Below are 24,426 nucleotides of genomic sequence, written 5' to 3'. Positions count from 1 at the left end.
TGGTAAAAATATCTGTAAGAAGCTATTTATTTATTAGCAAGTTTTGAATTTTTACTCAGCATGCAAGAGAGTTACATGTGATAAGCCACATATGTGCTTGGGGAAAACATTGAGCAAAGGTATTAAACAATGTACCTAGAAACAATATGGAAAAACACTATTTAAATTTTTTTGGAATATTTATTATATATTTAATTATATACCAAATGAAATATTTATTTATTTATTTCAATTTATTTATTTTCAGAAAAACATTATTCATTATTTTTTCACCACACCCAGTGCTCCATGCAAGCCGTTCCCTCTATAATACCCACCACCTGGTACTCCAACCTCCCACCCCCCCGCCACTTCAAACCCCTCAGATTGTTTTTCAGAGTCCATAGTCTCTCATGGTTCACCTCCCCTTCCAATTTACCCAAATTTTTAACAAGTTTTTTGTTTCTTATTCTTCTTTTTTTTTTTATGTGACCTAAACTGTGTTTCAATCCTAACATTGGTATGTCCTCTATAGCCCTTCTGGTGTCTTTCTCCTTGCTAAAACAGTACCAGTGATTCATAGTGAGGCAGCCTTATTTTCTAACCCTATAAGATCTTTCTGAAATAAACACTTGAAATACCACTTCTTTTAGGCAGAAAAAAATGGGATGGCCAGTTTGGGGAGTTGACTGCTTATTCACACACTGAGTTGTGGACCCCTGGAGCTCAGACGCCAGAGGCCAGGTGATGAGGCTGTGAGGTAGGAGTGGAAGTAGGGGCTTAGTCATAGTGGACCTTGCCCTCAGCCCCAGAGGCGGACAGGTCTCCATTGCAGAGTGTGTGGAGTTGTGAACAGGGCCTGTCTCCCAAGGCACTCATGGACATCCTCAGCCTGTATTTTCGAAAGGCCTTTTGAATAACAGCAGCACATCTTTCCTCTTCCTTCCTCTTGGTGGTGGTGACTATGGGTTCATATAACTTCTTGGAAGGGTTGGCTTCCATGAACTTCTCCTCCATCATCACTTTCATGCTGTCCAGGCCATCGGAGTCACCAAGTACCCTAGTGGTGAATGCGAAGAGTATATCCAGGCAGTGGAGACGATCTCCACTCACCATGGGCAAGTCCATCATGAGAAACTGAAATTTATTGGGCTTTGCCACCCGTAAAGGCTCAGGAAGGGCATCAGCAAAGTCAGAAAGGGCAGAATATTTGATGAACTGTGTTGCTTCTGGGTCAAACTTTTCCCAGACTTCATAGAATATCTCAAAGTCATCTTCACCCAAAGGGTCCTCACTTTCTTCAGTGGCTATGTTGAAGTTCTCTAAAATCACAGCAATGTACATGTTGACAACAATGAGAAAGGAGATGATGATGTAACTAACAAAGTAGGTGATGGCTATGGCATGGAAGTAACGGTTGTCTAAGCTGGGGTTTCCTGAATCCTTTGATTGCAGCATGGGCTTCAGGAGGGCATCCCAGCCTGCTGAGGTGGTGATCTGGAAGAGACACAGTATGCTGCCAACAAAAGTTTTAAAGTTGAATATGTCATCAATTCCATGTTCCTCCTTTACTTTGCAAAAATAGCTCATACCAAAAATGGCATAAATAAACATAACCAGAAAAAGTAGAAGGCCAATGTTGAACAGAGAAGGAAGAGACATCATCAGAGCGAAAAGGAGAGTCCTAATTCCTCGTGCTGCCCGAACAAGTCTCAGAATCCGACCAATCCGAGCCAAGCGGACAATCCTGAAGAGTGTTGGAGGAAAAGGAATGTGCTGCTGGTCCTCCAAGGCAGAAATCATTGCACCTTAGGAGAAGGAGATAGAGCAATTAATTTCCAGTAGGCACCCTGCTTTCAGATCCAGCCTGTCTCTCCTGCCTTGAACTCTTACTGGGATCAATTTTTAATCAGTACTTTGTAATCTATATGCTGCACAAATTAAGAACTTTCTTTAACAATATCAGGGAAAATGTCTATCTGTGCCTTAAGTTAGAAAATAATTTCCAAGCACCATACAACTTTAGATGGGACTTCAGATAAAATAGGATGTCTATCATATTGGAGACACCCAAGGAAAGGAAAGAAAATGCCATTTATGAAAGGCTATTTTGTGACCTATCTCATACACTTGAAGTGTGTTATCTGTGTTGGGTATTGAAAGTCACTGATGGGATAACAAATGTAATAGTTTTCCATATTTACTGGATACAAAGAATGGAAAGCAGATAAACTAACTATATAGTCCTTCAGGTTAATGGAAGGAGAAACTTCTGACACTGATTGATGGTTGGCTTGAGCCTGAGCTGTCAGCGGAAATTGTGGAATGTCTAACCCCAAAACTCCTTAAAAAGGAAAGTTTTTATTTGTATAGGGGAATTTGAACACAGCTATCTATATACAAGGACAGGGCAGGGCTTGAGGGAGATGGTGTTTTGGGGATGCTCAACTCTATGTGGAAGCTGCCGCGGAGCTTTCATATTTGTCAATATGCTCATCCTGAGAAAGGACTCCTGAGGTGCACTCAGAAGGCTTAAGGGACTAAGTTGGAGATAACTTTCCTTATTGTTGTAGACACCTCCAAAAATAGGATCTCGAGCAGAGGTTTCTGCAAACAGCTAAATATTTGGCCTAAAATGTCATCCTGTTCTCTCATTGCCTATTCTGTAAGCAAGTGATAAAAGATTTAAAACAATTCACATTTTGGCCCAAATATTATAGAATGGCCGGAACATGTTTGTCTTGTGTAGACATGGCCTTGCTCTTCCTCTGGGTGGGGGTGGGGGGTCCTCAAAGGCATTACGGGAGATGGGCAGCCAGAATTGTTGGCTATCACCTAGTGACTAAGAGAACTAATTCATGATCTATTTCACCAACTGCCCAACTGTGCCCATGAAGTCAAATTCACATGTTAATTGGGCAGCCAACAATAGTGAGGTGTGGAATTTATTCAGTTCCAACTTAACAACACTTGGAGGAGGTCCACCCTTTAAGGCTACCTCCTTCACTAGTATTTCGTTGACTAATGGAACCCACAGTAATCTATCTGTTATCTGAGCTCAGTTTTTCTGTGTACCATGGGATTTGGTGTGCAGTTAATTTCTCTTTTTCTGACTCTTTAAGTACTTAAAACATAAACTCAATACTTTAGTACTTAATACTTAAACTACATTGTTAACGCCTAGAGAAGGATTCACTTTGACTCACACTCATTTTGTATTTCTCTAAAAAGCTTAGTAAAGAGCTTGGGAAAGTGTAGAGGCTTAGTGTTGGGTGGCAGATCTACTGGCAAAGGCATATAAAATGCTGCCTACATTAGTGAGTAGGACTTGGCTCAAGGTTTGGATTTTCTCATCCACTGGAGCAAAATACTATACAGTGCTCTGCTGTGTAACTGCAATTGCCTAGCAATTGTTCAAAGGACAGAAACAAGAAATATTTCCACAACCTGCATGATGGCTGGCACTGCCTGGAAGGAGTTCAGTAAGTGGTAGAATAAATGAGTTGCTCTCTGCATATTGGAGGAAGGGGTTCTTCAAGCTCTCAGAGGGCTGTGCCAGAGTCACTCTACCATCATTTTCTGAGCTTAATACTGCTGTCAGTTTCACCAGGACTTGAAATTATAATTGACTGATAAAGTTTAACAATCTGTTTCACTGGAGATGTGTGGAAGGATCTATTGATAAACTTTATCTACATCAAATTCATGGCTTAGGAACCAGAACAGACTATGAGCTGTATCATTTTCTTGTTCTTGGAAATACCTGCATTGCTGCTGTAGTGATAGGAACAAAATATTTTGATCTCACATATCTGTTTAACACATCTTTTCTGAAATAGTACAAAAGCTTCCACTTGTGAAATCAGTTTTCATTGTCTCCATTGCTTTTTTTTCTTCCATTGCTTTTTGAACTATAAGAATGGCCCCTGAGTGGTTGCACACAATTATTTAAAAAAAAAACTGCAAAACCCAAGGTGTAAACTCTCATGGCTTAGCCATGAAGAATTTAATTTCAAAGTTGGAGTGTGTGAGTGTGTGTGTTATAAAAACATAAATGGAAACAATCCTTTTTTTCTCTATTCTTCTTCCACAAATCTTATAGTTAATCCTGCCTATGTTAAGAAAAATATAGTGATTATGGAGTAAGACTGGTTGGTGAATGGGGTCCAAGCAGTTGAGATAAGCATAGTTCATGCTGTGGTTTAAGTTAACATGGGATACAGAATAAAAAGCAAGCACTGTTTGTCCTCATGACACACTCTTGGAAGCACAGTCTAGGCTGGGCCATGGAGGTCCTGCATAAGAGGTGAGAGAATGCCTAGCAGTGTCACAGGGGTGCAATAACTGTGATCTGATAGCCACATGGATTCTGAACTAAGGAAAACCACGGGAACTAAGCATCAAATCCTTAAGACTAAAGACATTCATGAGAGCTTATAGTTGCACAGGAAAGGTAGAACTCTGACTCAGTTATGGATATCCCAGATATCCCCATAGACACTTTAAGGTCATCTTAATTTTGTCCATTGAATAAATGGATCCACACAGTTATTTAACTCTCTGTTTCAGTTATGTAAACAGTCAAAGGAATGAAAATTGCTCTGTATCTCCTAGCAACTTCCCAGTAGAGAATGGCAGCAGTACACCTGTCTTTTTTTTTTTTTTTCCTGAAACCACATTAAACCTAATTTGTTGCTTCGTGGATAGTTTGGACATACTTCCAAAGGCTAAGATTTACTTCTAGCTCTCAGATTAAAGCCCCTCAGGCTTCTGATATTACTTACTAACAATAGAAAGAACCACGATCACACAATCAAATAAATTCCAGCCAATGGTGAAGTAGTATTGCCTCAAAGCAAAGATTTTGATGAGACACTCAATTGTAAAGATGACCACAAAGGCCAGGTTGAGACGTTCAAGGATGACTTTCGTGGCCATGGACTGGTCATCTGATTCAGCCATCATGCAAAGCATGTTGAGCAAAATGAGGATGATGATGATGATGTCAAAGACCTGGCTTGTGACTACATCAAACACGAGACCCTGGCATTTATTCTGAGAGGGAAAAGAAAACAAGAATCTTAGATCATTTTGCATTGTCAGAATGAAATCACATACATAAAAAAGGCACATACAACAGAATTTGTCCTCTCTTAAAATTGAAGCAGTTTCTTGAAAAATGCATATCATTTTTAAACAAGAAATTCTTGTATTTACATTTTCATTTAAATTCAGTTACACGAGTGTTTTGAAGTTGTAGGCTTATAGCTTTAATTCCATTTTAAAAGAAAAAAATGTTTGGTAATGACATAACTTTGATATGATGGATGATGTTTTGCTGAAATAAAACAACTCATGTTGGATTTAATAATAAAAAGAACTTCGGTTTCTATATTTCATCTGTTTCTTTATTTGAACTTCAATAATATTAATGCTGAGAATTCCTACTCATGTAATTATGTTGGACAAAATGGAATTAACATCCCCAAGCCTCCATTTGTTAATTCAGAATAATGAGGCCTAAGTATACTTAACCAAAACTCTGTATTCAAGCAGTTCTTAAATGCCAATTTTCTAAATCTTGTTCACTTGAAAATAATGCTAGATAAATGGGACTGTGATGTAATGATTACTAAAAACAGAAAAATTAATTATTTCATGTTATTATTGATGGTGAACTTACGTATTGGTTGGTACATAGATAGTCATACTGCTCACAAAGTAAGTATATGCTAATTGCTCTGGTACAGGCTCTAGCTCAAGTTCGCATGCCTAATCTACCATGTACAGTGAAATGACTCAGCCGTCTCACTGTATTTTCTATAATTTAACAGCTATGAAGCACTACTTCACTTACTTAGTGGAAAATTATTCTTAAACACAAACTCAGACACTAATATTGTATGGCATTCTTGACTATTAATTGATTGTTTTACAATCAATTAAGGTATTTAATACAATTAATTAATACAATTAAGGTATTTTATATTATATTATCCTCTAATCAAAATATACATATACAGTAGTCTATTTAGAAAACGCCTAAACTCCTGAGAATCACTTTTAGAACCCTAGCTATCTGTAATGGTAATCGGGCAAAAGATGATGTTGGTTTGTGGTGATAATAGTGGAGAGAGATGTAAACATTTAGATTTAAGAGCTAATATGGATGTGGATGCGGAAGTCAGAGACTGTTTGAATGGAGGTGACTATGGGAAAATGATGGTCTGAGGCTACAGTTTCTGGCTAGTAGAACCTTTCAAGAGAACAGAGAATGAGGCATTTCAGAGGAACACGATTAAGATCTGCCCTGAGAACACTGAGTTTGAGGGGCCAATGGGGAATCTGAGGGCCTTGGGCAGGTAAAGGTATGGGTTTGGAGCTCAGGTGCAGAGCTGGAATGCAGAAGTGGAGTTCAATGGCACCAAAACCGACATGAATTAAAACCATGAGAAAGGACGGTATCAGTAAGTGAGAGCAAAAGCAGTGAGAGAGGGTAGGGACAGCACTGGAGGGCTACTACATTTAAGTTTGTGTTTTTCAAATTTTGTCCCACAATCATTAAAACTTTTATCGAGGAATCTGGAGAAGAAACTTGCAAGTCAATTGCATTTGCTGTGTGAGAATGCATCTAGGAAGTCAGAAAGGACCTGAAGAAAAGATACTTTTAAGGGTGCTCTCCAGGAAATCATAGTGAGTGGCAACAATAACAGTGAGGGAGAGTAAGCCTAGGCCTGATAGTTTAATATTTAGAGAAACAGAGGAGATCAAGAATACAAGTTCCCTAAACTGATAGATATAAAAAAAAAATTGGGTATCACTTTAGAATGTACAGTGATCAATGAATCTTGGAACACTACATCAAAAACTAGTGATATACTGCATGGTGACTAACATAACATAATATAAAAAATAACATTACATAACAAATAGCAGGGAGGACATGGGGAGTTAGAGAGGAGAAGGGAGTTGGGGGGAAATTGGAAGGGGAGGTGAACCATGAGAGAAGAGACTATGGACTCTGAAAAACAATCTGAGGGGTTTGAAGGGGCGGGGGGTGGGAGGTTGGGGGAACCAGGTGGTGGGTATTAGAGAGGGCACGGATTGCATGGAACACTGGGTGTGGTGCAAAATAATGAATACTGTTATGCTGAAAATAAATAAAAGAAAAAAATTACATAATAAAAATGTAAATAAATGAAAATGTAAATGTAAAAAATGTAAAAATGTAAAAAAAGAGAATGTACAGTGAATTCTACCCAGTATCATTTTTAAATCAGTAATGAAGCCCCCCCCTGTGGATGGTTCAGAAAGAATCAGAAATGGTTCCAGATCCCTTCCTCTACTGTTAAAAATAAAATACATCACTGCTCAGGTTAGAACAGCTAGATTCCCCCTGTCCCCATGTAACTGCTATTCATTTTTTCCAAAAGTCAAAAATCATATTTAGATTTTAGAGATTTAAAAAAGTCTGTGAAGAGCTAAAGTTGTGAGTTAAGGGCTAACAGCTGATTTAAAAGTCTTAAACTCAGGGACATCTGGAATATGTGTTTATCTCATGCAACACTGCTCCCTGAAGTATAGAAGTTAAGGTAAATGTGATGCATTAACTGGGGAGATGATACCTGCTTGTTGGAATTCCTCCTTGTGAAGCCCTGACTAGTAAGCTGTAGCTACACAGGGAGGGCTACAGCATGACACCTATTCCCGGATGCACCTTGTGATGAACATGCCAGAAGACATAGTTAAAGTATGGAGTTGGAGGCCTGCTTCAGGTAAAGTAGTCTTTGCCCACATGAAGCTCATCCCTTGCAGCTTAGCATGATCAGGGCAGGGGAGAGACCTAGAAGCTGCAGCTATGTCATTGCAACTTCTCTTTGGCTATGTGCTGCCTTGCTTGGTTCATATTATGAAATAAATGGGTAAATATGTGGGAACCTATTGTGTCTCATGATTCTCTTAGTTAATTTCAAATCTAGGACCAACTGGTATTGAGTCAGTGGTTGCACAGCATGCACATGTAAATAAAAATTCTTTGTCTTTTTTGTTGGCTCAAATTCAAATAAGAGCTCTCCAAATATAGTTGCATAATTAACCTCTTGGTAAAAAATTCTTCATTGTTTAAATTCTAAACACTTTGTCCTAACATTCCCAGATATTTTTACTGCAACACAAATATTCAGTCCTAGTGGGATGGACTCCGTGTGTACCCTAAAACATACTCTTTCATTCAACTAATAATTACTGAGAATACACTCTTTCAACTAATAATTACTGAGAATAGGCTCTTTTCTGAGTTTTGGGAATAGCAGTAGACTAAACATACCTTTGATAATTTGGGGTCTCATGTTCAAATGAAAATCTCTAAATCCTATACAGGCTTTGGATATCAAGCTCCTCTTCCATACTGCTTTCGCCACTGACCCTTCCTGCCTTGAAAACCTTCAAAATTACTTGTCAGAGCTACCAACTATGCCTAGTGTATTACTTTATAATCTGATGTGATCAAGTTCTAGCTCTTCAATTAGACCACAACACGAAGCAGCGTTGGAGCACTTGATAAGCAAGATTCATTGAGAGTAAGGGTCAGCCAACTATATCCTGTAGGCCAGATCTGGCCCACTACTGGTTTTTTGTATAATTTGTGAGCTCAGAATGGGTTTTACATTTATTAATGTCTGGGAAAAAATTCAAAAGGAAAATAAAATTTTGACCTGTGAAAATTAAAGAAATCCAAGTTTAGTGACTATAAATCAAGTTGCCCTAGAACACAACCATGCACATTTGTTCTGTACTATCTATGGCTGCTTTTGTGTTACATGGCAGAGCTGAAGAGTGACAGCAGAGACCATGTGGCCTGCAAAGCCTGCAATGTTTACTATCTGACCCTTTTTTTGGGTCAACTACTGATATAGAAATTTTATCATAAATACTGGTGAAGTGGAAGCCAGTATGCATGACTTAAGACTTCACACCAGAAAAGTTGGTAAAAGATATTATAAATTCATTTTAAATTGGTCAATATTTTGTCAAAACTATAGTGAGATATTATCTCACACCTGTCAGAATGGCTAAAATCAACAACTTAAGAAACAGCGGGTGTGGGTGAGGATGTGGAGAAAAAGGACCACTCGTGTACTGTTAGTGGGAATGCAAACTGGTGGAAAACAGTATGGAGTTTCCTCAAAAACTCAAAAATAGAACTACCTTAAGATCCAACAGTCACACTACTGGGTATTTACCCAAATAATGCAAAAATACTAATCCAGAGGGATATATTCACCGCGATATATATATCAACATTATCTACAATAGCCAAGTTATGGAAAAGGCCCAAGTGTCCATCAACTGATGAATGGGTACAGAAGCTGTGGTATATATAAGATGGAATATTATTCAACCATAAAAAATAATGATATTTTGCCATTTGCAATGATGTGGATGGAGCTAGAGAGAATAATGCTAAGTGAAATAAGTCAGAGAAAGGCAAATGGCATATGATTTCACTCATATAGGGAATTTAAGAAACAAAACAAATGAACAAAGGGGGTGGAGAGAGAGGCAAACCAAGAGATAGACTCTTAACTATAGAGAACTGATGGTTACCAGAAGGGAGGTGGCTGGGGGGGATTGAGGAGTGCACCTGTCATGATGAGTACTGGGTTATTATGTATGGAAGTGCTGAATGAATCACTACATTATACACCTGAAACTAATATTCTACTGTATGTTAACTATATTGCAGGACTTTAAAAATAAGAAAAAAATTTAGTTAAAACAAACTAGTAAGTTTACATCATTACAATGAGTATATACTAAGCGCCTATTGTGTGCTCACCAGAAAGCAAATGAAAGGTGTTGCTCAAGTTCTTGTTATTGAATTCAAATGTCTAATTTTCCTCAGGACTTGAGCCAGACATCAGTGTGTCTGGGTCTTTATTGATTTCTTAGATAGTGTCTAGAAACTTAAAGAATAAAGAACAGCACTGCAAACATCTGAGCTCAAGACCACTTAATGGATCTATGTATTTAGAATGAATCAATTGCTCTCACCAGAGGTCTTGGAATGGGCTTTTGAGGTTTTTTGGATCCTAATTTTTTCATTGCATTATAGTATTTCTTCTGTTCTTCTGTCATAAAAATGTCTTCACCACCTAAGTATATGGAGATGAGAGCTAATTATTATTAACAGTTTTTTTGGAAACAAGATCTGAACTTTCAGAAGTAGTTTCAAAGTTATATTACATTCTATCAACAACTCCTAAAATTCCAATTGGAAGCAAAAGAGACTGGACTCTCTATAGGAGGGCTGAAATAAGATTTAAATTAAAAAAAAGAGAAAAAATGTAACTTTTATCAGCTATATATTAGTTTTTAGAATATGAACAAAGATTACACACTCTTTGCAAATACCCACCATACCTTTAAAAAACTATATTTTAGGTTGCATAAATCAAATCACAATGCAAGAAAAATAGATATTAGTAACAAAAAATTTAACAAAAATCTGACCAAATGGCAATTAAAATTCTCCTAAATAAATGAATTAAAGCATATATCTTTTAATAAAATTTCATAAAATTTTCCAGATCCACTCTTATGAAAAAAAAAACACCTAAAGAGCTTTAAATGTTTTCATTATTGAACAAGAACAAAAAGATATATGAATAAGAATTTTCATTTCTGAAAATCTTAGGAGGAAGTAAAATATCTAGAAATGCTGGGTAAATTAGAACAGAATTCTTTTAAAATGTACAGCTAAACTTGCACAAAAGTAAGGAAGATCTCGAGGATCTGAAAATCAACAGTGATCAAAGAGTAGTAAATTATCCTGAAGCCACTGTTGGCCTAAGAGCATTTGCTAATCTCTGTGAAAACTAGAATCTTGGGCCTTAATAATTACAAGGGAGTCATGAGGAAAAGTCTGTGGGCTTATGCCAAGGTCCCACATGAATCCTAGACTCCTTCTTAAGTGCTGTCAATGAAAGGGTGAAGAAAAAAACAGAATCGGTCAATAGGCAGTGGAAGACAGGAAGGAAACTGTCTTATTCTGGCCTATGGGTAAAAACCCAGTCTTTCCTGACAATCTTTGAATCCAGGCCTGCCTTGATAACAGTGTGGGATTTGAATTTTCACCACTACCAGTATAGACCAAAAATATTCAGCCGTAGGACAGACAGTCTTTTCAACAATGGTGCTGGGAAACTGGATATCCACATGCAAAAGAATAAAGTTAAACTCTTACTTAACATCATACACAAAAAAATAGCTCAAAATACATCAAAGACATAAATGTAAGCTCTAAAACAACAAAACTCAGAAGAAAACATAGAGCAAAACTTCACAACACTAGATCTGGCAATGATCTCTTTCATATAACACCAAAGGTATAGATAACAAAAGAAAAAATAGATAAATTGGACTTCATGAAAATTTTTAAATTATGTACATCAAAAGATACTATCAATGAAGTAAAAATGCAATCCACAGAATGGGGAAACATATCTATATATCATATATCTGATAAGGGATTAATCAGAATATATGGAAAACTCTTAAAATTTAACAACAACAAAAAACCCAAACAGCCAATGTCAGAGAAATTACTACCTGTGTTCTCTTCTAGAATGTTTATGGTTTCAGGCTTCACACTTAGGTCTTTAATCCATTTTTAGTTTATTTTTGTATATGGTGTTAGAAAATGGTTCGGTTTCATTCTTTTACATGCAGTTATCTAGTTTTCCCAGAACCATTTATTGAAGACACTGTTCTTTACCCATTACATATTCTCGCCTCCTTTGTCATAAATTAATTCACGATATGAGTTTGTTTCTGGCCTCTCTATTCTGTTCCATTGACTTATGTGTCTATTTTCGTGCCAGTACCATACTGTTTTTTTTTCCAATTTATTTATTTTCAGAAAAACAGTATTCATTATTTTTTCACCACACCCAGTGCTCCATGCAAGCCGTGCCCTCTATAATACCCACCACCTGGTACCCCAACCTCCCACACCCCCGCCACTTCAAACCCCTCAGACTGTTTTTCAGAGTCTATAGTCTCTCATGGTTCACCTCCCCAGTACCATACTGTTTTGATTATTACAGCCTTGAAGTGTATCTTAAAATCTGGAACTATGATTCCTCCAGCTTTGTTCTTCTTTTCTTAAGATTGCTTTGATTATTCAGGGTCTTTTGTGGTTCCATACAAATTTTAGTGTTATTTGTTCTAGCTTGGTGAAAAATCTTGCTGGTATTTTTGTAGGGATTGCATTGAATCTGTAGATTGCTTTGGATAGAATGGACATTTAAACAATTTTAAGCCTTATAATCTGCAAGCATAGAATATCTTTCCATTTGTTTGTGTCATCTTCAATTTCTTTCATTGGTGATTTCGTTTTCAGGGTATAGGTCTTCCACCTCTTTGGCTAAATTTATTCCTAGGTATTTTATTCTTTTAAGTGCAATTGTAAACGGAATTGTTTGCGTAGTTTCTGCTACTTCATTGTTAGTGTACAGAAATGCTACCAATTTCTGCATATTAATTTTGTGTCCTACAGCTTTACTGAACTCCTCTATTACTTCTAGTAGTATTTGGTGGAGTCTTTAGGATTTTGTGTGTATAGTATCATGTCATCTGCAAATAATGATGGTGTAAATTCTTCTTTAACAAAATGGATGACTCTTTTATTTTTCTTGTCTGATTGTTGTGGCTAGAACTTCCAGTACTGTGTTGAATAAAAGTGCCAAGAGTGAACATCCTTCTCTTGTCCCTGATCTTGGAGGAAAGGCTCTCAGTTTTTTCCTAGATGAATGTATGAGTATGATATTAGCTATGGATTTTTCATATATGGCCTTTATTATGTTGAGGTATATTCCCTTTAAACTCACTTTGGTAAGAGTTTTATCATGAATGAGTACTGGATTTTGTCAACATTTCTCCAGATATGTCCCCTGAGGTAAGAGAAACAAAAGCAAAAATAAGTTATCAGGACTACATCAAAATAAAAAGTTTGTGCATAGCGAAGGAAATGATCAACAAAACAAAAGGCAACTTACTAAATGGGAGAAGATATTTGCAAATGATATATCTAGTAAGAGGTATATATCCAAAATATATAATGTATACAATTCAACAATCTAATTTAAAAATGGGCAGAGGACCTGAAGATACAGATACATGAAAAGGTGTTCAACATCACTAATCATCAGGGAAATACAAATCAAAACTGTAATGAGATGTCACCTCACACCTGCCAGAATGGCTAAAATCAAAACCACAAAAAAACAACAAGTGTTGGCAAGAACATGGAGAATGCACTATTAGTAGGAATGAAAAATGATTCAGTCACTGTGGAAAACAATATGGAAGTTCTTCATACTATCCAATAATTCTTTTACTGGGCATTTACCCAAAGAAAATGAAAACACTAATCTGAAAAGATACACGCACCCCTTTATTTATAGTTAGCCTTATTTATCATAGCTACAACATGAAAGAAGTGTCCACTGATGGATGAATGGGTAAGGAATATGTGCTACACATGTGTGTGCACATGTGCATGCACATGCATGTGCACACATGTACACACACACACTCACAGAAGAATATTATGCAACCATAAAAAGGATGAATTAATTTCATTTGAGACATGGATGGACCTAGAGGGTATTATGTTAAATGAAATAAGTCAGACTGAAAAAGACACATACCATATTTCACTCATATGTGGATCTAAAAACAAATAAATAAACAGACAAAAAGCAGAACCAGACCTACAAATGCAGAGAACAACAGACAGTTGTCAGAGGGGAAGGAGGTGGGGGATGGGTAAAAGGGATGAAGCGGTGGGGGAGGTATAGTCTTCCAGTCATGGAATGAATAAGTCATGGGAACAAAAGGCACAGTATAGGGGTGCCTGGGTGGCTCAGAGGGTTAAAGCCTCTGCCTTCAGCTCAGGTCATGACCCCAGGGTCCTGGGATTGAGCCCTACATTGAGCTCTCTACTCCACAGGGAGCCTGCTTTCTCCTCTCTCTCTCTCTCTGTCTGCCTCTCTGCCTACTTGAGATCTCTGTCTGTCAAATAAATAAATAAAATCTTTAAAAAAAGTATAAGGAATATCATCAGTGATAGTGTAATAGTGTTGCACGGTGACAGATGGTAACTATACTTGCGATGAACATACCATAACATATAAACTTGTCAAATCACTATGTGTACATCTGAAATTAATATTATGTGTCAGTTATAGTCTAAATAAATAAATACACAAATAAATAAATAAAACAATCTGATTCAAAAATTGACAAAGGACTTGAGTAGACATCTCTCTAGAAAAGATAAACCTATAGCCAACAAGCACATGAAAAAACAGTCAACATCACTAGTCATTAGGGAAATACAAATAAAAACCAAAATGAGATACCACCTCACATCCATTAGGATGGCTACTATCAGAAAGAGAGAAGACAAGCATTAGTGAGCATGAAGAGAATCAGAATTACACTGTTGATGGGAATGTAAAATGGTAGCTTCTATGGAAAACAGTACAGTAGTTCCTCAAAAAATTAAAAAAAATAGTATTACCATATGATCCAGCAATTCTACTTCTAGATGTATATCTGAAAGAATTGAAATCAGGGTTTCAAAGAGATATTTCCACACTCATGTTCATAAGAGCTTTAGTCACAATAGCTAAAATGTGGAAGCAAACCAAGTGTCCATCAACAGATGAATGTATGAGCAAAATGGGTGGGAGGCTGGGGTACCAGGTGGTGGATATTATAGAGGGCACAGCTTGCATGGAGCACTGGGTGTGGTGAAAAAATAATGAATAATGTTTTTCTGAAAATAAATAAATTTAAAAAAATGTGGTAAGGAAGGAAATTAAAAAATATGCTACAACATGGGTGAAACTTGAGGACATTATGCTAAGTGAAATAACTCGATCACAAAAAAAAATACTATATGATTCCACTTATAGGAGGTACTTAGAACAGTCAAATTCATAGCAACAGAAGTAGAATGGTGGCTGCCAAGTGGGAAGGAAAATGGGTAATTATTGTCTAATAAGTATAGGGTTTCAGTTTTACAAGATGAAAAGAATTATGGGGATTGATAGTGGTGATCATTGGATAACATTATGAATGTATTTACTATCATTGAAATGTATACAAAAAATGGTTAAGGTGGCAAATTTCATGTTATGTATATTGTACCACAGTAAAATTAATTTTGTGATTTAAAAAAAATGCATCCTTAGAAGTTAACCACGTTGTTTCAGGATGCCTGGCAGATGCAAGTGTCTTCAGTAATTACTTTCCTCATGGTAGTACATATTAATATTATTATTCTGATACTGTCCTATGTGTGTGTTGGGGGATAAAACAAAAAGGAGTAATTATGAAAAATTTTAATTCTATTATCTCTTGTGCCCATGAGAATTAATTTTCTCAGTGTGGAAAAGAGGAGATACAGATCATTATTAGAGAAGAAGTCAAGTGAAAATCTTGTAGATCTGAACTTGATTGACCAGTATTCATATTTTCATATACATTTCTTTGAAGTTATAAATTTGAAGTAGCTCTGTCCATTGAAAAAACATTGAAGCAAAGACAATGAGCATTTTAGGGTGTGATCTTGGAATACCACCTCCCCCCAAATCAGAACCCCTTAGAGAAACAGCTGATTCTTGATCTGGCACAAAAGTGGTATGATTTAACTTGGAGTATCTTGTCATTCCAGAGAGCAAGGAATTTGTCAAATGGGAGGACCTGATTTTAATCCCGACTTAAAAAGAATATCAATTGATCAAAGAATGAATAAATGTATAAATATTTTAAGAAAATGAAAGACTCAAGGAAATTTGAATGTTGACCTGGTATTTGACAAATCTAGAGAATTTGTGTTAAACTTTTTAGGTGTGGTAATGGAATTGTGGTTACCTTTAAAAAGAGATATGTTTTGAAATATCTGTGGGTAAAACAGTGTAATGTCATTTGTTCTCTTTAAAAAAATGTGGTGGCAGGATTGGATAAGGGCATAGGTGCCATGAAGATGTTCTTAAGTCAATAAACGTGTTGGGTGATGGGTCTTGTAGGTTCATTTTAGTATACTCTTGTGCATGATGGAGATTTTCTGTAATAAAAAGTAAAGCAAAACAAAACAAAGTGCCACAGCCTGATCAAAACAGTGATTTCAAACGTAAGCTTCCATCGAAAATCAGAAGGCCTGACATCCAAATTGCAGGGACTGATTGCAATCAAGCTGCGTATTACAGAGGTGACTCTACAAAGCACACTTCCAAATGACAGCAGCAATGTAGTTACAGAAGGACAATGAGGGACTCGCCCAGCAGATACTAAGGAGGCTGATCAGTATCAGGATACATTTTGGATAGATTGCAAGAGTTTAAGAAAAATTTAAAAGAGCCATAAGAACAATTAGGAAAACCAAAGGTGAATATTTAGTTACCCCATTTTAGGATTCTGAGATTTAGTTCTTACATGTAAGAGAAGAAGCCAAAAAGGACAAGATTGGGAATCTAACTCCATTAAAAACCCTAATGTCTATAAATTAAAATGTCATTATAGAAATATAAGAAGTCACAAATTAGACTTAATATTTGAAAACATAAGGAAAATATGACAATCTCAACTTTAAAAAAAGAGACAAGGGGAGAAATACTTACAGCTATCAATCTGTGAAAAAAGTGTATAACCTCACAAATGACCAAATAAATGAATTTAAAACAATGAGATAACACTTTTACCATCAAGCTGGAGAAGATCATAAAATTATAAAAATAAGAATGTTGAGAACAGAGCAAACAGGCATATTTACATCTTGCAAAAGGAGAGTACCTAGCACAGCATTTCTGAAAGGTTATTTGACAATATTTATCTTTAATGCCTCAAATTCTAGAAACTTATCCTAAGGAAATAACCACAGATACAGAGAGAATTTCAAGCATGTTCATGATTGTTATAGAAGAGCAAGGAATTTGGAAATGATCTAAATGTCCAAAAAGAAGGGAATGATTTAGATAAATTATTATTTATCCAAAATATAGGATGCAGTTTAGCCCTAAAAATTCTTATAACAAAGATGACTTCATCACACGGACTCATAACTAATGGGGAAGGGCGAAAACTACAAAATTAAAAGTATCATGTAATCTCAATCATGTACAAGGAATACATACATATTTAGTGAGAAAGTAACTGTAAGAGAGTACGAAACAGGCAAACACATCAAAAAATGGGCAGAAGATATGAACAGACACTTCTCCAATCAAGACATACTAGAGCGTATCATGCTTAGTGAAATAAGTCAAGCGGAGAAAGACAACTATCATATGATCTCCCTGATATGAGGAAGTAGTGATGCAACATGGGGGCTTAAGTGGGTAGGAGAAGAATCCATGAAACAAGATGGGATAGGGAGGGAGACAAACCATAAGTGACTCTTAATCTCACGAAACAAACTGTGGGTTGCTGGGGGGAGGGGGGTTGGGAGAAGGGGGGTAGGGTTATGGACATTGGGGAGTGTATGTGCTTTTGGGTAAATTGGAAGGGGTGGTGAACCATGAGAGACTATGGACTCTGAAAAACAATCTGAGGAGTTTGAAGTGGCGGAGGGGTGGGAGGTTGGGGTACCAGGTGGTGGGTATTATAGAGGGCACGGCTTGCATGGAGCACTGGGTGTGGTGAAAAAATAATGAATACTGTTTTTCTGAAAATAAATTGGAAAAAAAAGACATACAAATGGCTATCAGACACATGAAAAAATGTTCATCATCACTAGCCCTCAGGGAGATTCAAATTAAAACCACATTGAAGTGGCGGCGGGGTGGGAGGTTGGGGTACCAGGTGGTGGGTATTATAGAGGGCACAGCTTGCATGGAGCACTGGGTGTGGTGAAAAAATAATGAATACTGTTTTTCTGAAAAAAAATAAATTGAAAACAAAAAAACAACAAAAAAAAACCACATTGAGATATCACCTTACACCAGTTAGAATGGCCAAAATTAACAAAACAGGAAACAACATGTGTTGGAGAGGATGTGGAGAAAGGGGAGCCCTCTTACACTGTTGGTGGGAATGCAAGTTGGTGCAGCCTTTTTGGAGAACAGTGTGGATATTCCTCAAGAAATTAAAAATAGAGCTTCCCTATGACCCTGCCATTGCACTCCTGGGTATTTACCCCAAAGACACAGATGTCGTGAAAAGAAGGGCCATCTGTACCCCAATGTTTATAGCAGCAATGGCCACGGTCGCCAAACTATGGAAAGAACCAAGATGCCCTTCAACGGATGAATGGATAAGGAAGATGTGGTCGATATACACTATGGAGTATTATGCCTCCATCAGAAAGGATGAATACCCAACTTTTGTAGCAACATGGACAGGACTGGAAGAGATTATGCTGAGTGAAATAAGTCAAGCAGAGAGAGTCAATTATCATATGGTTTCACTTATTTGTGGAGCATAACCAATAGCATGGAGGACAAGGGGCATTAGAGAGGAGAAGGGAATTTGGGTAAATTGGAAGGGGAGGTGAACCATGAGAGACTATGGACTCTGAAAAACAATCTGAGGGGTTTGAAGTGGCGGGGGGGTGGGAGGTTGGGGTACCAGGTGGTGGGTAATATAGAGGGCACAGATTGCATGGAGCACTGGGTGTGGTGAAAAAATAATGAATACTGTTTTTCTGAAAATAAATAAATTGAAAAAAAAAGAGAGTATGTCAAAATGATGAAGCTTAATCTAAAATTGTTACCATTTTGTGGTCACCTTACGGGAGATTAAAATCTTTTTTAATCTTTGTTTCCACATTTACTATAAATCCCCTATGAATTACAGAATCAGAAAAAAATAAATATGTTTTTACAATAAATGAAGAAAAAAAATCTCCCTAAAAAAACCCACTGCTTCCTCAAACATCTTCTTTCCAAGTTCAATAAATCTGTTGAGACTTATATGCTGGAAGCCAGGACACAAGTTTGCTGAAAGAAGACAATTTTTCTTTTTATCCTGGATAACAAGGTATACTTGAAAGGTTACTAAAATATGACTCTAGTGTCATAAATACTAATCCTAATACTTGTCTTTCTGTTGGGTTTAACAATGCCCTCCATTTAAAAGGGTAGAATGGAAAGTAAAAACAATGATTTAATAAAACCCAGCTGTTCTCAGTCTCTTTCCAGGCATATCTTCAAGAATCTTCTCCAGGTGACTTTGTTCCCATGCAGATGATAAGGTTATTTTGCACAATAATCTAGGTTAGAACTGTGTTCCATCCATTAAAACGAGAAAAGAGAGGTAAAAATACCCAATCAGGGAACCCCCATACTTATCTTTTTCTGCTGTTGGTTGAAGTTGTCAATAATAACACCAATAAAAAGATTCAGAGTAAAGAATGAACCAAAGATGATAAAAGCCACGAAGAAAAGATAGTTTTCTGGTTTCTCCTCAAACCCTGGCTGTAGATCTTCCTGTTAGGGATTTTTTAAACAAGAAAAGAAAACAATTACTGGAGAAAAGTATAAGCCATCTTAACTGCCTTATCTGGAAGACCAAAGTGTTTCTCAGCAGTAGCATTAACTACTCAGGGTCCTGAACAGCCATGGCTCCTCCAGGGAAACCTTTCAGTTTCCCCTAGAGGAGCTTGACTGATACCATGCAATAGGGAGGACATGTGACATGAGGGTTAGACTTTTTCTTCTACGCAATGAAGAATCATAAAAGGGTTGTAAGAGAGGGGAAGGGCGTGAATGCATGTGTCTTTTGAGAGACTGTCTAGGATGTCTATATGGACACATAACTGGAGGGAGCCAGACTGGAGATGAGGCCACTGGAGAAGGGGTACAGTCCCATCAGGCACGGGACTCTTGATGAATGATAACGTCCTTCCTATTAGAGCTCACTGTTGTATTTGGTCTACCCTTGTGTCCTGTCACTCTTGAAATCCTAGGGCCTAGTATACTTTGTGACATGCAGATTCTCAATACACATTGAATGAATGTTTGGGTGGATGGATGGATGAGTGAATGAATAGTCAAACTGTATAACAGACACAAAAATGGACTACAACCAAGTTCCGCCAACTCAAAGTATAACCAAAAGCATCCAAAATTCTTTTCATCCAAGTTCTTCACATTATCATTGGCTTTTTGCAGGTGGAGCATAGGGGACAGGACAATTTCTCTTTTCTTTCTCCAGATCACATTCAAAGATAAAGCTATGAGTGTTGACGGCTCTGTCACCTGTTGAATATTTTTAAATTTGTTATTCAACACCCACCATACGGATTAATGCAATGAAGGTAATATTTGAAAATATTTTTGTCTTTTGCCTTGAAGAGTACATGATCTTAGTCCCAGTTGGCTTGAGATGTCCACTTGTTTGCATTTGGGAAGGCATTAGTACAGAAACAACATAATGGAAAGAATCACTATCAGCCTCTGACATTTAAAACAAGATTACATAGCAGGCTAACAGTCCTGCAAAGAGAGGTTCAGATAGGAAGAGGAAAGGATAAAAGATCACCCCACTTGTACCTAGGGAGTTGTCAGGAAAAAAAGAGAGAGAGAGACAGACAGACAGACAGACAGATAACATCAGAGCCATGAGATGTGTATCTTGATTCACCCTCTTTGGGTTTGGAGAATGGACTTGGGACCCAGTAAATTGAAGGGAACATGGGGGTACAAAGAGGGTATTCTTGCTCAAATTCTGGATTTTTCTAAAAGGAAGCTGCACTGGGAAGGCCTGGGAAATACTGCACAGGCAGGATGACTTAAAATTTTTCAGTTTTCATGAGAGTTGTACATGAAGTCAATAGCCATAGGCCCTGCCATGGCTTTTGGCAAGAGATGGGAGTAGACTGCTGGCCAAGGGACTATGTAGAGGACATGGCAGCAAGTCAGTGCTTGAGGCCAGGAGGAATTGAGTGGGGAGAAAGGCCCATGGTTTCACCAATATTTGAGACCAGCAAGAATCTCTGTGACTACACAGACAAGGGCAACATCATGCTAGAAGTCAGTACATACACACCAGCTATACTGTCTCATGACCAGCAACAGGACGGGCATCCCTCCACACACCTCCATCCACCTACCATTCATTCAGGGAACATGTAAGCCACACACTTCTTCCTGAATACATCTGCATAAGATTTCCTCCCCATCTCCACCTCAAGGCACGTTGATGCCTAAGTTAAACTAAGGTGAAAGTCATATATTCAAAAGACAACAACAGAAAAAACACATAAATATTTAAAATACTGTCTTTGTTATAAAATGTCTCTAATACTACTATTATAACATTTCTTGGCATGCATGGGTGGCTCAGTCAGTTAAGCATCTGATTCTTGATCTCAGCTCTCTGGTCTTAATCTCAGAGTCATTAGTTCAAGCCCCACATTGGGCTGCACACTGGGCATGGAGCTTACATTAAAAAAAATAACCCACTTCTCATACTACCTCCACTGCCACTATAAGCTCACATACCTACTCTGTGCCAGGCATCAACTCTGCAGACTCTCAAACAGAACAGCATCATGTGTGTGATTACAGGAAAAAAATAAACAATGCTGATTCCATTCTTGATTTAACCATTTGCTTACTCCATGGTTTTGGGCAACACTCTTCCTTTCCAATTCTCAATTTTCCCAACTGGGACACAGAAATGGACCATATGGTTGAGTACTCTTCCAACTTTCAGAATCCATGATTACTTCTTACTTAACTAGAATTTTGTTGTTGGCAACCACCAGAAACCCATTTTGTCTCTCAGCCTGGAGCCATTGGAAGGTATCTCTTATCAGACCCTAGTCTAGCCGTAAGGTTTTCGCATGGTTCAGGACTAGTACTGTTTGAAATCTGATTTCTGCCTGATACCCATTTAGAAAAGAAGTAAGAGAGGAAAATCAAGGCATTCTGTGATTCTGTTGTTTTTGGCTACATCTCCTCCATAAGAGGTTACTCCTTAGTTACTATGGAGAAACAGGACTGGACTTTGGAGCAAGATAGGATGTAATACTCATGGAAGGATGAAAAGGAACCTCTTTAATCCCTGTTTCATAGTCACTGTCCCAAGGAAAACAAAGCAAAGAACATTGGCTGATGGAACTATAATGTGGGAAGTTCTGTACTGTCTATGCAGTCATGATATCCCTGATTTGACCCTAGCACTCTAGAACATGGTAGAACAAAATCTCACCCCTCTGGAATCAACAGCTGCATACATAATATCCATCCAGCCCTTAAATGTTGCCTGTAACGAAATCAAATAAACATGAACATAATTACAGATTTGCTATCAACAGAGAAGTGCCCTATAACAGCAAGCAAGGCCCAGGACTGAATGTCCAGGACAGAATGTCCAGATAAAAGAACTGTAGGAGGGAATTAAAAAACAGGTGTGTTGGGGTTTTTTTCTTCTTCCTTTGCACAAGATTAAAAGCTTTTCTTAAAAGGAAACTTCTGCCTTAAAAATTTCTAAAGAGGCTGTGTAACAACTGCCAGAAAGAGCATGGCTGAGGCTCTTCTGATACCACATGTTTGCACTCTGTCGAAGACCTAGCAACTGTGGTTTGACCAGGGTATTGACTTCCAAAAGAGAACTACTGCTAATGGTATGGCTTTGCATCTGAGGCTCCAGTTCTCTCTAGCTGGAACTCTGGATGGTGGTACCATATAGGACAGGGTAAGATGGAAAGGGGCATTGTATGGAGGTTGAGGTTGCTTGGAGGTAAAGCTGGAGATGCTTAATGGGGAACAATTCCAAAGGGCACTGTCTTCCACATGGGGAACTGGGATTTGATTCTACTATCTCAATGGAGTCACTGTGTTTTTATTAAACTGAGAAATGGTTTATGCTTCTTTTAAGGTTTCTGTCCTCACAGTGAAAAACACACAAACAGCACTTACCACTTGCAGCAGGGCAAGGTAAGCCATTCCCACATTGTCAAAGTTGACTGGAAGGGTGACCCAAGATAAATTTCCATTTTCACACTGAGTTTTGCTTTCAATAGTGCTGTAATTTATAACTGAGTTTATATCTGTTCTATTAACGCATCTTCCAAAATTTCCAGAAAAGAAGTTTACTCCCAGGATACAAAATATCAGCCAGAAAATGAGGCAGACAAGCAAAACATTCAGAATGGCAGGTATGGCACCTATGAGAGCATTGACTACCACCTTAAAAAAACAAAACAGAAGAAATACATAACAGATGCATGGGATTCATCAAGCTCTGGATCTCAGGGTGGGCCTGACATGTGGGGACTGGATCTCTTGGAGCTCTGTCTTTACTTTCTACCTCCAACCCACCCCAACCCTGCTTCCTATGATAAGCCTTGCTCTTAGGTCCTTACATAATGGGTCCTTTCTGTTGTCACCAAGGATCACTTGAGAAGTGTACTTTGATGACAGTATTACTGATATGGGACACCTACCCTAGGATTGAAAGGAAACCAGAGCCCATCTTGGCTACCACAGAACAGATGTTATATCTTGAATTTTTCTCCATCTCTCAAATTCTAAGCAGTGGACTGGATAGGAAGGAGCCCAGGAAATGCTTGGCAATTTAAGGGAAGCCCAGCCCAAGAAGAGCAGTTGGTTTTCCACGTCTTCCTGACAGCTGACCTTCCTCCCATCTGCCTGAAGAAGGTACCTTCATTCCTTCGAACTGGGACAATGCTCGCAGGGGCCTCAGGGCTCTTAGGGTCCGGAAAGATTTCAAGCTCGTTAAGTCACTGAGACTGGTCACAGAGACCTGGTGGGAAGAGAAGCCACAGGTAGTGCACCTGACTTGGTTTCCAGGGAAGCCAGTGGGGGACTGGCAGCCCTCATTCTGAGAGCCAGACACACGGTGCCTTCAGTGGATTATCCAGAAACATAAAGCTGCAAGCACTTGCAGGAAGTGGGATAGCAAGAGAAGACGCTATTTTTCTCCTTGTTTGTCAAACCTATAGCCCATACAAGTAAGGACAATGCATTTACTTTATTTGTTTAATGAAAGACAAATAAAAGCTGAGAAATTGTTGTGAGTTAAAGGAAACCAAAGGGACATGACAATGATATGTCACTTGAGTCCTGAATTGGATCCTGGATTGGGGGGAAGAGAGGGGAGGCCACTGTGGATGGATGGAACGGATTAACCATAAAGGACCTTGTTGAAACAACTGATGAAATTTGAAAATGGAGATGGGTTTTGCTATTGAGTCATGTTAAATATCCTAACTTTGATAACTGTGCTGTGATTGTGTAAGACAATATCCTTTTTCTTAGGAAACACACAATGCATTGTTTAGGGGTAAAGGGGTATGGTGACTGCAACCTAATCTCAAGCAATTTAGAATGAAAAATGGAGAGAAAATTACAAGCAGATGTTAATAACTAAAATGTTAATAACTAATGAAATGAACCTGGGGAAAGAGTG

The 24,426-nt window shown here is 37.9% G+C and overlaps 1 protein-coding gene across 1 annotated transcript in view; it reads right to left on the bottom strand.

Annotated features, from left to right (window-relative positions):
• Positions 1-417: 417 nt before the first annotated feature.
• The window catches only part of SCN11A (sodium voltage-gated channel alpha subunit 11), a 95,693-nt gene continuing 71,684 nt past the window's right edge, over positions 418-24,426 (bottom strand). The window contains exons 21-27 of the mRNA XM_044252660.1: positions 23,659-23,760; positions 22,914-23,183; positions 22,204-22,257; positions 19,334-19,475; positions 10,033-10,133; positions 4,764-5,034; positions 418-1,787 (exon numbers count right to left, since the gene is read on the bottom strand). Coding sequence (XP_044108595.1) covers positions 760-1,787; positions 4,764-5,034; positions 10,033-10,133; positions 19,334-19,475; positions 22,204-22,257; positions 22,914-23,183; positions 23,659-23,760 — 1,968 coding nt within the window. The 3' untranslated portion in view covers positions 418-759. The remainder of the gene's footprint in view (positions 1,788-4,763; positions 5,035-10,032; positions 10,134-19,333; positions 19,476-22,203; positions 22,258-22,913; positions 23,184-23,658; positions 23,761-24,426) is intronic.

This window comes from Neovison vison, chromosome 6 (assembly GCF_020171115.1).
Source record: "Neovison vison isolate M4711 chromosome 6, ASM_NN_V1, whole genome shotgun sequence".
Classification (NCBI taxonomy): Eukaryota; Metazoa; Chordata; class Mammalia; order Carnivora; family Mustelidae; genus Neogale; species Neogale vison.
The sequence above is the reverse complement of the archived record's forward strand: the minus strand, read 5'-3'. Positions and strand labels throughout refer to the sequence as shown.